The sequence below is a fragment of the Hemiscyllium ocellatum genome, chromosome 9 (genome assembly GCF_020745735.1).
Source record: "Hemiscyllium ocellatum isolate sHemOce1 chromosome 9, sHemOce1.pat.X.cur, whole genome shotgun sequence".
Taxonomy (NCBI): domain Eukaryota; kingdom Metazoa; phylum Chordata; class Chondrichthyes; order Orectolobiformes; family Hemiscylliidae; genus Hemiscyllium; species Hemiscyllium ocellatum.
In genome coordinates this window covers 54,482,355-54,498,402 of record NC_083409.1, presented here as the reverse complement: position 1 = coordinate 54,498,402, position 16,048 = coordinate 54,482,355, and the positions used below count along the sequence as shown (strand labels likewise).

The window sequence follows — 16,048 nt, the reverse complement described above, 5'->3', positions numbered from 1 at the left end:
AAATACATCTTCAGTCAGTGTGCTTCAGTTTAATTTTTAGACCCCTAAAATCTGCCCTTTTCCAGTCTGGAATCTTAATCATTGACTTTTTAAAGATCCTTTTCCAACTTAATATTGAACCTTATTATTTATGATCACTATTTCCCAAATGCTGCCCTCCTCTGATGCTCTCTACTTGGCCTGCCTCAATTCCTCGAACTAGATCCAGCACAGTGTCTCTCCTCTCCTCACCCCCCCCCCCCCCCCCCCCCCCCCCCCCCCCCCCCAAGTAGGATTGGTTCCAGAAAGTTCTCCTACACTGCAGGGAGTTCTTCTCTCTTGTTCCACACACAATACATTGTCCCCAGTCTACGTTAGGGTAATTGAAATCACCGACTATTACAACCCTAATTGTTCTGCAGACTTCCATAATCTGCCTACTTCTGCTTCCTCCCTGTTATTTGGAGGTCGACAGTAAATATCCTACACGTTTACTGCTTTCCTCCTGTTTCTCACCTCCAGCCATATAGAATCTAATTCTGGAACTGTATCTTGTTCAAGGGCAATGATACTATCTTTGACCAAGAGTGCTACACATCCTTCCTTTCATGCACCCTGTTTTAACTTAAAGCCTTATATATTGAAGTATGCGAAGCATTGAATGTTGGTGTTGAAAATACACTGACGACAAGAAGAAAAATGAAAAATAAACAAATGTAACCAATTTGAAATTTTTTAAATGAATCCCATGATATATTCTTCAATTTCACTTAATTTAAACAAATGCATTGTTCTTAATGGTTCAATGAGCTAGCTGTATTAGTATTCACATGTACAGCTCATATATATATTGCCTATTTAAGCATTTGGAAGATACTGCTGCGACTGTATTTATTTTCTGACTTAAAATTGCCTCCCAATCTGGAGCAAAACAGCATGCATGAGAGTACGTTCTCTAAATGTGCAAATGTCTGATTCACAAACTTGAGATTATCTTTGGCACATTGGTTAATTAGTCAGAAGGAACTGGGTCTGGGTGGGTTACTCTTCGGAGGGTCGGTGTGGACTGGTTGGGCCGAAGGGCCTGTTTCCACACTGTAAGGAATCTAATAATAAAAAAATTTCAATTCCCCAAGCAATCTTCTAAACAGAAAACAAGCTCTTCATTATTTATTCTATCTATTTGTAAAACACTCCCAATGCAAATAAATTCCAATTACCATCCCAGGGACACATTCTCATATTGGTTTAAAAATTAATCATGGCTGCAGAAATATCACAAACTAATCTTTAAATCCTCATATACACAGACCCAAACACCACTAGTTCAAAAATCCAAACACTATTGAAAGTACAGCAAAGAATATAAATCATGTACCTTACATCACATAATGCATGGTCAGTATGGAATGAAGCCAGTTTTCAAGCCTGGGATCTCATGTCTGGATTTACACCAGTTGCTATTTTGCCTTTGGCTGACTTTCATCAACCCATTGCTTTGTTTAGTGCCAATTAATCACTTTGAGATATTATTTTATATTTAATTTCTATATTTTGGGATACAAGTAAGTCAGCCACACAAGATGTGGCCTCGAATTATCGAAGTATGCCTTATTCATGAGGTTCAGAGATTTGTTCTGAGATTGAGGACTGACATATTTAACAGGAATGCTGTAGCAGTAGAATATTCCGTAAGATCATTCTGTGATTTTGAGAAGCTGTAGAACAATGAGTTAGCTGTTTTGTCCAAGAATGATCAATTAAATAATCTTGGAAATTTTTAAAAACTGCATTAATTTTACTGACTTAGTGTATGACCATGAGATTCATTATAACTGATGAGAAATATTTTGGTTTAAAATCATTGCAATGGATTGTTACATAAGTACATTTTAATCTTGTGTAATTGTTTGTATTTTTTTCATACAAAATCAATTTGTATGTTTTTTTTTCCCCAAATCTAAACAGCTATTTGTTTCTCTTCAGAAAAGTCAAAGGGGGGAACATAGATGTCCACCCAACGGAGAAGGCTTTGGTTGTTCATTATGAAGTTGAAGCCACAATTTTGGGTGAGATGGGTGATACCATGCTGGGAGAACGTAAGGAGTGTCAGAAAATGTGAGTAACATCCAACAAGTTATTCTGCTTGTCGCAATGTACCTTCCTAAAAATAACTAAATTTTAAAAAAAATCCACATATTAAGCTTCGATTAATTTTTAAAAATTGTAACAGTTATACAGTTGTCGTAACTTGGATTTACACGGTATCCTTAATGAAGGAATGACTGAATGCAAAATGTCAAGCATGCAATGGAGTGCAATTACAATAAAGAGAAAGCTGTCCAAAAGAAGAAACACTTGAAGAGCTCCCTCATGGAAAATATGTTGCATAAATACATAATGCAATAAGTCTACAATCTTCAGGAGACCTCTGAACTTTACAAAGGAGGTTAATTGTTCTAGACGTTGGCTGTTTTCTTTCTTGAAAGGAGAGACTGAATGTAAATGATCTCTTCCACACCATTCGCTGAATCTCCCTATGTACACTTCTTGGCTAGACATCCATTCTTATGTTTCACACTGTCTGTTTTCTGTGCAAATTTCATATTTTTCAATTATCTTTCATCTTACCAGTAAGTATATGATAATACTTTGGTATGGCAGAATTTATTGCAGGAATGAAAGGTGCAGAAATAGTTAGGCAACCAGGGTTCCTACACTGGAAATCTAATTTATAGAAAGTAGTTAGTAAAGTTTAAAGAAAGACATGTCTTTATCTAGTGCTTTTCATAATTTCAGAACATCCCAGAGCAATGATGCACTTTTTAAGTGCACTTATTGATGTAATGTAGAAAAAAGATTTAGTCTCAGGGTGGAAGAGGAGATGAACAGTTTTGCATCATTACCTTTGAAAATTGGGACAAAAGTTGTTGAACGTTACATCATGATTTAACAAAAACTTTAACTGTACACTAGTTGAACAAAGTTGCAAACCTAATAGTGTATTTTATTGCCGATTACATTTTGAACCTGAAAATCTCAACGGAATGACCCCTGCTCTAGTTGAGTCACCCAGTACACAGGATCTTGAGGATTCTTTCATTTCTCCTGTGAGCAAAGCAGGATAGATCACAGCTCTCAGCAATTCACCATGGTTCTCTGCACTGGTCCTGATATTCTTTAAGGTATGAGATTTCTTAGGGTTCTTCTCTAAGCTTCAGCCAAATGAAATCCTCCAACATACTCTCTGCACTTCACGGTTACAGACTTCATGGGCTCCATTACACATTTGCTGTGTAACTCCAAATCACAAACATTCTGGTTCCTGACAGACCTCTGCCACTGATTCATAGTGATGCACATTGTGTCTTCTGCAAACTGCTCCTGACTTCAATGCCTGTTTCTGAGTGGCGTCAGACCGATAAAACACACAACTAAAGAAATATGTTACTCCAATCCATTTCCCCATCTACTTTGATGGTAGAGATTTACATCAATTATTTATAATTCCCAAACCTTCTCTTTGTTCTGGGATGCCATATGAATAATTTAAACTCCAAATCAGAGAATTTTAGACATCGTGTCTCCACCCAGGAGCTCAGAAGTACTCTTTGTTTTGTTTCCAATACTTCCTGCTGTGAGCTTAGAACATAAAATTAGGTCATCTTTTATTTGCAATTACTTTAGGTTGCTTATCACTTGCTTCTCAAAATGGGTGTTTTCATTTATTTTATAAAAAACTAAATCCTCAAACTTTTATACTCCTGAAATATACTGTTATTATTGTAATGGACCATTTAATCTCCCCAATATATTAAGATGGCCTAGACCTAGTTTTTTCTTATTTTAAAGGCAAGTACCAGGCATTGTGTTCCAGATGCAATTGGATTGGTCAGACTACCAGTTGTGAAGCAAAACACACTCTATTCATACACAATAGTTTAAGTATAACCAAAGAAAGATGAAATTGGAAAACTTAACAGAATAATTATTTCACTACTAAACAGTAACTGTTCCAATGTAATGATATCCCATAAGTACACCCTTGGTAAAGGCAAATTCAGTAAAATAGATTGTCTCATGTGCAATTCTAGCAGCAGAAAGAGAATGCCCAGTTTTTAACAATAGCCGAGAAGAAAAACATTAAGAAAATTGAGAGACACCAGCCGGGAGAGGTGTACTGTAGCTTCCAAATCCAGTTTCAAGACCCCAGCAATAACTCGACTGAAAACTAAAACTATAAATCCTGGTTCTGTTGGAGCTTGCCCCACCTGTTCAGGCTGCTGCTATTATTCCAACTTTTAAAAGAAAATCTCCAAGCTTGATGGGCTTTCAGTATGTAACTTGATAACTCTGTCTTAAATCTGCTCTTCAAAACAAAAGGCAAAATACACCTCTTAAAACAAGAGCGTCATTAAATTACATATACATAACAATATAGATTTGATCATGACTTAATTGTATCAGATTTGATATTGTTTTGTCAGTATTTTTTCATGTCCTGAGTGGAGCATATGTATGACTGATATAAAATATTTTTGTTTCTGTTGTTGTTTGAATTCAAAATAGAAGATGTAATTTCTAGTCAATATGTATGCTATTTTCTCTTGTACCAGATGTCAATTTGTTTTACTTTTATGAAAATGATGTGTTTCCCATACACCTTCTGGCCAAAAACAATCAAGGAAAATATTGTGCCCTCATTGATGTAAAAAAAATTGTTTTCATGTATATTTAGAAGATATTTACTTTTGATCTTGGAAGACAAGTTTTCATTTTTCTTGTCTGATTTCTTTATGCTGACATTGGTAGTTGTTCACATCAGTTTTTGTTCAACCTTTATTAAGTAGAAACAGTGAAGGAAGTTGGCTAGTTCATTAATATTATAATAGAGAATACGCCTCTGGGCCAATAAGTAGAGTGTACAGTAATTTCTTTATTAGTGCTAATTAAGTGGATATGGTCTGACAAAGAGGTAACTGTCTTACCTAACCATCAAATTTATTAGATTTGAATGATGAAGGATTTCCTAAGTTCGGGAGAGATTGTTGACCAGGGAGAAATAGTATTTTAATTTTAACAGTGCATCTCTTATTACCCAAGTTAATTTTGAACATAATGGTAAATTTCATTTTGGTGATTCTGAGTCTCTTTTTTAAGTGTCTGCTGCTGCTTAGGAATACAAATATTTTACTGTTTGTAAAAGAGGCTCATTTATACAGTTTTAACAGGCAGGCTCATTTTAAAATGTTGCTGTACTAAACAGGCTGCTTGTCCTCAGAATCAATTTCTGACAGCAATTTTTTCAGTAAGAATTGCCACTGTAATATAATGCATGTACAGTGCATTTTAACAACTTTTAAAATTGGTTTGTGGAAAATGGGGGTCGTTAATCAGTCTGTTATTTATTGTCGATCCCTGATTACCCTGGAGAATGTGGCAGTGAGCTGCCTTTTTAAATCACAACAGTCCTAGAGCTGTATGGCTATCACAGGGATGTTATGAAGTGAGTTCCAGGATTTTGGCCCAACAGCATTGAAGGATATTGTTCCATATCAGGATGATGTTTGGTTTGCAGAAGCTGGTATGCACTGCATGAACTGAGCATTGATGGTCGAAGGTGATGGATGAGATGCCAGTCAAACACGCTGTTTTGTTCTGGTCAGCATATTGCTTGAATATTATTAGAGATGCACCTATCCAAGTAATTGGAAACTGTTTCATCACACGTTTGACTTGTGCCTGTTGATGATGGACAGTTTCTGGAGGGATAGGTGCGTTATTTGCTGAAGAATTCCTGGCCACTGATCTGCTCTTGTAGCCGCAGTATTTATACGGCTGCTCCAGTTCAGTTTCTGGCCACGAACTATCAGGATGCTGTTTATACAGGATTTAGATGCCATTGAATATCATTGGGTGATGGTTAGATTCCATCCTGTTGGAGATGGTCATTGCCTGGCACTTGTGTGCTATGAATATTACTTGCCAAGCCTGAATGTTGTCCAGATGTTGCTGCATTTGGACATTGATTGCATCAGCATCTGATTCGTCATGAATGGGGACTCCTGGTTCTGTCTTATGTTCGAGAGAAGATAATTAATGAAGCAGCTGAAGATGTCTGGGCTTTGGACACTGTCCTGGGGAATTTGGGTTGTTGTGACGCAGTGGAAAAGTCCCTACCTCTGAGCCTGGAGAGCTGGATTCAAGCCCTGAAATTGCTTTCCATACGTGCCATTAGTAATAGGCTTTTTTCCTGGTTTGGCCATTGCTGCCTGTGTTCTTTTTTTCTGAAGACTGTGGTATAGATTCAGATTTCTCTTTTGAAAATCCTCACTTGTGGTAGTGAGGTATTCCGGTTGTTTTCAACACTCGTATTTCAGGGTTTTAGATGAAGCAAAAGCAAAGACTTCTCTCTGTGGCAAGTTGTGTCTGATTATGTACAAATCCAATACTTTCTCATCCACAAACTGGGCCATGTGATCTCTCTGTCTGAAAGTTTGATAGACTTAGTGTCTCCATCTAAGCAGCTTGCTCTTTGCACATGTACCAAACATTATGATTGTTCTTTGCTTTGAAAAATGTTCTCCCCAAAATCTTAAAGATATATATGTCTAACATGATGTTTTGAACTAATATTTTGTAACAAAAATCCGTGTCAAATAGCAAGAGAAATTCTGGCAAGTGCACTTTCATGTAGACTGATATGAATTCATCTACTTTGGACCTAAAAAGTTAAACTGAATGTGAAATAAATGATAAAAAATCTGGAAGCAGTGGAGGAACCAAGTGACTTGAAAGAAGCAAAACTGATTAATAAATTTGCAACTTTCATGACTGTCGGAAGTCTCAAAGTACTTTAGGAACATGGGACTTAGGAACAGACCATCTGGTCCTTCAAGCCTGTTCTACCATTCATAAGGTCATGGTTGATTTGTTTAGAGTCTCGGCTCCATTTTGCTGTCTGTACTCCAGACCAAAATCAAAACTCTTCCTAACTCAGCCATGAACAGAAGACCTACCCTCTACTACCTTCTGGACAAGAGAATCTTACACATTTAAGATTGAGAGAAACACGTTTTCCTCATCCTAGATTTAAAAAAGAGACTTACTTTTCTTCAACAGTGTCCCTAATTTTATTCTTCCCCCCAAAGAGAGTGCATCCTCCTGGTTTCCATTTGTTCAGTCACCTCAAGATTTTGTTTCAATAAGATCACTTCTCATTTTTCTGAAGTCCAGTGTGTATTGGTCTAACCTGTTTAACCTTCCTTCACAAGATCAGCCCTTTTTCCCTCAAGAGTGAGTTGGTGAACCTTGTCTGAACTGATTCTAAAGCAGTTACAGCTTTTTTCAAATAAGGACCAAAACTTTGCTCACTGCATCAGATGTGGTCTGGATGCTGTCCTAAAACTGCCCTCTACGTTTGTTTGTTTTGCAATGAGTGGCAACATTCCTTTTATTTTTCTAACAAATGTCAAAATGATTTGAGGGCTCTTTTTGAACATGTTTTTGAGGGAGTCATTTTTTCAATCTCTTACTCATTAATTAGCTGATACAGTCAGGTAGTTACAATACCTTTTTTTTTGTTGATGAAATATCTGGACACCCACAATCAGAAACTGAATGATTCATCAATATCCTCAATTATCAAGGTTACAACACAACTTGAAAGCATTAACTTCCAAGATAGTACAGAATTTAGATTGGTACAGATTTAACTAATTTCTTTTTCAAAATAACTGACTACTTCATGCAAATATCATATATACAACGGTGAGATCACAGCTTAATCACTTCCGTCTCGCATTCACTTTAGTCAGGCAGTTACAAACTATTTACTGCATTTGTATTTTGGTCTTGGATTTAAATTTAACATCTGACTCAATATTCATCCCAATGGCATCCCCTGTTTTCCAAGTGTAATAGTTCCTGAACTTATGCGGCCTTAAAAAATGATTTATATGTATTTGCAATATATTAATTATGCCAATGTTTAAAAGTTTTCATGGATCCCAATTATCTGAGTATCCCTTGTTGACATGTTTAAAACTAATTGTTCTCTCCTTTGCAACCATCATATTCCTCTTGCAGCCTTCTGATTACCCATAAACTCCTTGCAACCTCTTTCCACCTCCTCCCTCTGACAGCCTCCTTCCAACTGAACCTGAACTTCCCTCCAAAAAAAAACACAGGGCTGCAGCATCCCTATTCTGTACAGGGCCTTGGTGTGATCACACCTGAAGTATTGTGTGCAATTTTGGTCGTTTTATCTGAAGGATGTTCTGGGTCTGATGGAGTGCAACAAAAGTTTACCAGACAGACTCCTGTGATGGCAGGACTGACTTTGGAAGAGAGACTGGATCTGTTAGGACTATAGTCACTCGAGTTTAGAAGAATGGGGGTGGGGAGAGAGAGAAAGAAGGAAATCTCATAGAATTTTATAGGTTTCTAACAGGATCAGACATGGTAAATACAGGAAGGATGACCAGGGAGTCCAAAACCAGAGGCTACAGTTTAATGGCTGAAAATGTGTTGCTGGAAAAGCGCAGCAGGTCAGGCAGCATCCAAGGAACAGGAAATTCGACTTCATCAGGAATTCCTGAAGGGCTTATGTCCGAAACGTCGAATTTCCTGTTCCTTGGATGCTGCCTGACCTGCGCTTTTCCAGCAACACATTTTCAGCTCTGATCTCCAGCATCTGCAGACCTCACTTTCTCCCCACTATAGTTTAAGGTACAGGGTATGAGCAGGTAGGGGAAGAGTTAAGTTCTGAGTTTTGTGAAACAAGAGGTTCAGCTGAGCATGACTCAGATCAAATAAGAATTTACAATTAACAGTGGGGTACTGGAGGCAAGGGTAATGGGTTAACAAGATAGAAAAACATTCATTACGTACAGCCATTTAACAATATTAGGAGCATTCAGTATGTAAGCCAGCTTAACAAGGTGAAAAGTATTCATTATTTGAAACCAGCTATTCATTGTGTAACAGCAGATGGCTTAATCTCCATTATTGACGCAGGCTGATTGTAACGATCACCCAATGAATATATATGTTGCCTTATTTGGATGCTCCTCCCTGTGAAATGATTGTATAATTCATTAAGTATCTGCTATTTGAGAGAGAAGACTGAGAACTCATGTCTGTGTGCACATGAGTGATCATTCTCTCTCCCTCCAGGTCCCAGAATAAAGATGAAGGAGATAAAACTAGACTGTCTCTCTGAGTGTTTTGCTTCGACTGAGGGCGGGGGGCACAAAACAGGACGACACAGGTAGTTCTTCTATAATGCTGTCGTTGTGTACCAACAGAAATAATGGGGCATATGGGAAAATTTGGGTTGGGACAGACCAGCAAAAATAAAATCACTCACGATTGCTCTAAAATCATTCAAAAGCCGAACACAAAGTATAACACAGCCTAAATGAAGGTTTAAATCCTATTTATTAATTAAACAAACATAAACTTAATACAATTACATTGAAATCAAGATTGTTAATGCAAGGACAGAGGGTCATCATCACCATCTTCAGGTACAGTTTGTCGTTGCAGAAGTGGATGGCTGCCGTTGATTGTCTTATGATCTGTCTCTGGGGTTTGTTTAAAAAAACACCTTTTTGTTGCTTTGCCCTTTATCTTCTGTCTTGAAAAATCTGTTTATAGGATGGGAGATGAAAGCTTAAAAAATAAATGGCTACCCTGCTATGTACTGCATTGTGATCATTGTGCTCTAAGAGCTGCAACTGCATCTCAGGTTCCCTCAGGATAGAAGACAAAAGAGAAGTGGAGAGCCCTCATGGTGCTGCATTCTGGACGTCATCTTTTTCATCTCCAGCTTCCACTCCTCCCTAGCGACAGACTGTTGTAGATCAGCTGTAGAGAATTCTGGATGTGAGTTTGCTCGCTAAGCTGGAAGGTTTGGTTTCAAACGTTTCATCACCGTACTAGGTAATGTCATCATTGAGCCTTTGTTGAAGTGCTGGTGTTATGTCCTCTTGCTATTAATGTGTTTAGATTTCTTTTGGTTGGTGATGTCATTTCTGGTTATTGTTCTCACAGGATGGTATGTGGGGTCCAAATCAATGTGTTTATTGATAGAGTTTCAGTTGGAATGCCATGCTTCTAGGAATTCTTGTGCATGTCTGTGTTTGGCTTGTCCTAGGATGGAATTGTTGCCCAGTGTATGTGGTGTCCTTCCTCGACTGTATGTAAGGATAGTGGTGAGAGTGGGTCACGTCTTTTTGTAGCTAGTTGATGTTCATGTATCTGGTGGCTAGTTATCTGCCTGTTTGTCCAGTGTAGTGTTATAGTCCTTGCAAGGTATTTTGTAAATGGCGTTCGTTTTGCTTGTTGTCTGTATAGGATCTTTTAAATTCATTAACTGCTATTTAAGTGTGTTGGTGGGTTTATGGGTTACCATGATGTCAAGAGGTCGGAGTAGTCTGGCAGTCATTTCAGAGAGGTCTTTCATGTAGGGTAAACTGGCTAGGGTTTCTGGGCATGTTTTATCCGCTTGTTTGGGTTTGTTGCTGAGAAATCAGCAGACTGTGTCTATTGGGTTCTCGTTCTTCTTGAATACACTGCTTAGCTGATTTTCTTCTGCTGTTTATAGTTCCTCAGTGCTGCAGTGTGTGGTGGCTAATTGAAATAATGTCCTAATGGAGCTTTGTTTGTGGGTGTTGGGATGATTGCTTCTGTACTTGAGTATTTTGTCCGTATGTGTTGTTTTCTTGTAGACGCAGGTTTGAAGTTCTCCATTTGAGTTTTTGCTCTACTGTGTCATCTAGGAATGGTAGTTTGTTGTTTTCTTCCTCTTTTCTGAATTTTATGCCAGTGAGGATATGATTGATGGTGTTGAAGGTTTCCTCTAATTTGTTTCATTTAGTGATGACAAAGTGCCATCCATGTAGCGGACCCAGAGTTTGTGTTGGATGATTGGGAGAGCTGTTTGAGTCTTTGCATTACTGCTTCTGCTCAGAACCCTGATATTGGTGATCCCATGGGTGTTCCATTGGTTTGCTTTGTAGGTTGAAAGTTGAAGTGGGTGGTGAAGCATGGGTATACTGTTTGATGATGTTGCCTTTGTTGGTGAAGTTGGTGGTGTCTGGTGTTTGTATCTTTGATTTTTCTTATAGTGAAGTCAGTGTTTCTTTTGCCAGGTTGATGTTAATGAATGTGAACAGGGCTGTTAGATCAAAGGAGACCATTACTTCTTCCTCTTCTATCTTGGTGTCTTTGGTGTTCAGGAATTTTTGGGTGGAGTGGCATGAGTCCTCTCAAGTCTTTTGTGAAGTTCCTTGGCGGATCGGTATGTTGGTGTTCCAGGTCGTGAGACTGAGTCTGAGTGGGGGGCACCTGGTTTTGTGAATTTTGCGTAGTCCTTTGAAAAGTAGTGTGTTGGATCTGTCTGGTTTCATTTTTTAGAAGGCTGTTTTGTTTAATTCACTTGACTTATTAAGTTTTTTGAGTAGGGCTGTGATTCGTTTGTCTAGTTGTGTTGTTGGGTCTATCGTCTCCTATTGGTAAGTGTCAGCATCTGCAAGCAGTACGTTCACTTTCTTGTTGTCATCTGATTTGTTCAAAATGACTATTGAGCGTCCTTTTCTGCAGGTAAGATTACAATGTTTTTGTCTTTTTTGAGTCCTTCTAGTGCTTTCTTTTCTTGTGTATTGTGTTTCCTTCCTTTTCCTGCTTAGTGTTGGTGCAGCTGTCTGTCTGATTTGCTGGGTTTCCTCTCAGTTTGTCGTCTTTCAGTGTTGCTTCTAATGCTGCTTCTAATTGTTTGTGTCTCTGAAGTTGTAAGTTACTCTGTTACTAAGATGGTTTTTTTCAATATCTGTTAGGGATTGGTCTAATAAGTTTTTTTTTAATATCCAGGCTTCTGTGTTGTCAGTGGTGTACTTTTGTGTGCGTTTGTCTAGTTTTTTCTGCAGGCCTGGTTTTCTCATTTTCTGTGTTTGCCGCTGTTTAATGTCTATGGCTCATTTTACTGTGTCTGTCCGTTCATGGTCTGTTGCGTTAGTGAGTAAAGTTTTTTGGCGCCAAATTTCCCGGTTGTATTTATGGAGTCAGGTGTGGGCATTATTAATCGTTTCTCGAAGCATTCTGCATTCTCGAAACACAGTGCTCTTTCATTTTTGGGGGCTCATGTGACGTTTCACATTCTTTAGAGTTTTGAAAAAAACCTGGAGAAGCTGCTGCATGCAGGAAGTCCTTACTGACATCACCTCAGGGCTCCTCAATAATGTCAGTAGCATTGTTGATATTAAAACTTTTCCAAACATTTTCCAAAACATCAACAATAAGGTCAGAAAAAATTTGCCCCATCATCCAACCTTTTTTTACTTGACCTGAAGTAGATATCCAGCATAGACTTAAAGTAACCATTCAAGGCTCTTGGATTGGCATAGTGGTACACTACCACAGGCGTAAGCTTAGTGTCCACTGGCATTGGCATGCAGAAGGACAGTCATACGATATTTTGTCACCTTAAAGCCTGGAGCATGTGCTTCATTCTTAGAAATGTAGGTTTTTGCTAGCATTTGCTTCCAGTATAAACCTGTCTCGTCCAAATTTAAGATTTGATCTAAGGTATAGCCGCCTTCATGATTTTTTTTCTATGATGGGAGAAAATGTCCAAACACTTAAAAGCCTCTCCATCTCCTCAGGTTCCTCTGGCCTTGACCTCTCCTATTTGTTAGCACTCAAACTTGTTCCAGCAATACAGTTTGCTTTAATTTTTTCAGCGTTGCCTCTAATGACGCATAATGTAGACTGACTCATTCCTGTTAAGCGAAATATATCACCTGTTCTGTTCTATTGCTCAAAATGGGAGAAAGTGAAGACTGCAGGTGTGTTGCTGGAAGAGCAGCAGATCAGGCAGCATCCAAGAAGCAGAAGAATTGACGTTTCAGGCATTAGCCCTTCATCAGGAATGAGGGTTGTGAGTTGGGTCTGAATATAAATGGGAGGGGGATGGGGTTGGGGGGGGTGGCGAAGGTAGCTAGGAAAGCGATAGGTGGATGAAGGTGATAGGTCAGAAGGGGGAGGTGATGGACAGGTCCGAAGCACTGTGCCGAGTTGGAGACTTGGGACTTGGATAATGTTGGGGGGAGGGGAAATGAGGAAGCTTTTGAAGTCCACATTTATCCTGTGTGGTTGCAGGGCCCCAAGGCGGAATATGAGGCGTTCTTCCTCCAGGCATTGGGTAGAAACAGTTTGGCAGTGGAGGAGGCCCAGGACTTTGACCCTTGGGAGGGGGAGTTGAAATGTTCAGACATGGGTTGATGGGTGTCTCAGGAATGTTCTCTGAAACGACCTGCAAGAAGATGTCCTGTCTCCCCCATGTAGAGGAGACCACAGAGTGCAGCGGATGCAGTAGATGACATTGGTAAAAGTAGAGGTAAATTTCTAATGGATGTGGAAGGATCCCTTGGGGCCTAGGACAGAGGTGAGGGGAGTGTTGTGGGCCCCCACCAGCCCACACCCCAATCCTGGCACTTTTCCTTGCCATCGCAGGAAGTGCAAAATCTGCACCCACACCACTCCCCTCATCTCTGTCCAAGGCCCCAAAGGACTCTTCTGCATCCATCAGAAATATACCTGTATTTCTACCAATGTTATCTACTGCATCCATTGCACTCAGTGTGGTCACCTCTACATCAGAGAGATAGGCTACCACCGGATGGTTTCAGAGAACATCTCTGGGACATCTGCACCCACCAACCCCACTGCTCTGTAGCTGAACACTTCAAATCCGCCTCCCACTTGGTCAAGGACATGCAGGTGCTGGGCCTCCACCACCACCAAACCGTTAGCACCCAACACCTGGAGGAGGAATGCTGCCTATTTCACCTTGGCACCCTGCAACCACATGGGAATAACAGTGGATTTCAACAGCTTCCTCGTTTCCTGTTCTCCCACATTATCCCAGTCCCAAGCCTCCAACTTGGCACCACCCTCCAGACTTGTCCATCACATCCCCCTCTGACCTATTACCTTCTCCCTCACCTTCATCCAGCTATCGCTTTCCCAACTACCTTGCCCCCAACCCCATTCCCCTCCCGTTTATCTTTCAGCCTCGACCTACAACCCTCATGCCTGATGAAAGGCTTATGCCTGAAACGTCTATTCTTCTGCTCCTTGAATGCTGCCTGACCTGCATGCTCCCCTTTTGCTCAAAATGCTGTATAACATCTAGCTTCTCCTCTAGTGTTATACCTTTTCGTTTGTGTTCACCACCTGCAGATTTATCATCAGGATGCTTCCTGCTAGCATTCTTGTCACCATGCCCCTCCATTTTACCAAAAAAAATACTCTCGGAGTAGGTTGTGTGATATGTACGACAAGAAAATATTAGAACAGCAAATGATATGTATAATAGTAATACAGTTCTGCAGAAATTATACAGGGCTTGTACAGGAATTATGGAAAAATATTCTTGTCAGAGGGAGAGCAATGAACATTCATTAGTTTAATTTTTGCGATGAAGCTGCTGAATGTACAGTACAGTATATGTCCTGCTGTGATGGCAGCTGACATTGGCGCATGTGTGAAATGATTGCTGATGGAACCACACTATTGTTAAACAGAGGTAAGTGTTCTTGAAAATACTGTTCCCTCATTCTTCAGCACTGTTATAACCAAATCACACTGCTAAAACCTGCTCTATGAGAACTATCTGTATTGTGTAGGTCATTTAGACTGAGATAAAAACAAATGTCTTCACTTGTGGAATTGTCTGTGACAGAAAGCAGTTAAGGTCAAAGAATTGAATGTTTGCAAGAATGAATTAGATATTGTTCTTAGAGGTAAAGGGATCAAAAAGTATGGGAAGAAATTCAGTTGGATAATCAGCCATGATCATATTGAATCACAGCAGGCTTGTCAGTTCAAATGGCCTGCTTCAGCTCCTATTTAGAGTCATAGAGATGTACAGCATGGAAACAGATCTTTCGGTCCAACCTGTCCATGCTGACCAGATATCCCAACCCAATCTAGTCCCACCTGCCAGCACCCAGCCCATATCTCTCCAAACCCTTCCTATTCATATACCCATCCAAATGCCTCTTAAATATTGCAATTGTACCAGCCTTCACCACTTCCTCTGGCAGCTCATTCCATACCCGTACCACCCTCTGCATGAAAGTGTTGCCTCTTAGGTCTCTTTTATATCTTTCCCCTGTCACCCTAAACCTATGGCTTCTAGTTCTGGACTCCCCGACCCCAGGGAAAAGACTTTGCCTATTTACCCTATCTCTGCCCCTCATAATTTTGTAAACCTCTATAAGGTCACCCTTCAACCTCCGATGCTCCAGGGAAAACAGCTCCATCCTGTTCAGCCTCTTCCTATCGCTCATTTCCTCAACCCTGGCCACATCCTTGTAAATCTTTTCTGAGCCATTTCAAGTTTCAGGCAAGAGCTGATTAGGGATAGTCAGCATGGCTTTGTGTGTGGGACATCATGTCTCACAAACTTGATTGAGTTTTTTGAAGAAGTCACATAGAGGATTGATGAGGGCAGAGCGGTAGATGTGATCGATATGGACTTCAATAAGACGTTCGACAAGGTTCCCCATGGGAGACTGATTAGCAAGGTTAGATCTCATGGAATACAGGGAGAACTAGCCATATGGATACTGAATTTATTGGTAGCAAGCGTGAGAGAAAATTGGCTTGTGATTGAAATGGCAGCTCCTCACCATTTTCTTCCATTTTGTTAGTGGGGGTGATTTTTCTTTGGTTGTCTCTGAGTGAATTTTCCTGAGGGCTTTAGGGTGGGTTGTCTGCAGCCACAGTTCTTTGCACACTCCAATCCCTTTCTACCACCAGGTTCTGCGATCTCTAGATTTAAATTAGTATATTAACTTTCTGTAATTTCTGTCAAAGTGGACTTGTTCACATTTATTTACATTATAGCTTATCAACCAGAATTTTGCCCACTCACTTAACTAGCCTGTGTACCTTAGACTCTTACTTCCTCTTGACAGCTTACTTTCTTATCTATTTTAATGTCATCTGCAAATTTAGCTATCATGTATTTGGTCTCTTCGTCCAAATCGTTGATATAGGT

The 16,048-nt window shown here is 39.7% G+C and overlaps 1 protein-coding gene across 2 annotated transcripts in view; it reads left to right on the top strand.

The window, feature by feature from the left end:
• The window catches only part of kifap3a (kinesin-associated protein 3a), a 224,797-nt gene that overhangs the window by 28,242 nt on the left and 180,507 nt on the right, over positions 1-16,048 (top strand). For both annotated transcript variants that reach the window (XM_060829756.1, XM_060829757.1), the window contains exon 2: positions 1,966-2,097. In XM_060829756.1, coding sequence (XP_060685739.1) covers positions 1,966-2,097 — 132 coding nt within the window. The remainder of the gene's footprint in view (positions 1-1,965; positions 2,098-16,048) is intronic.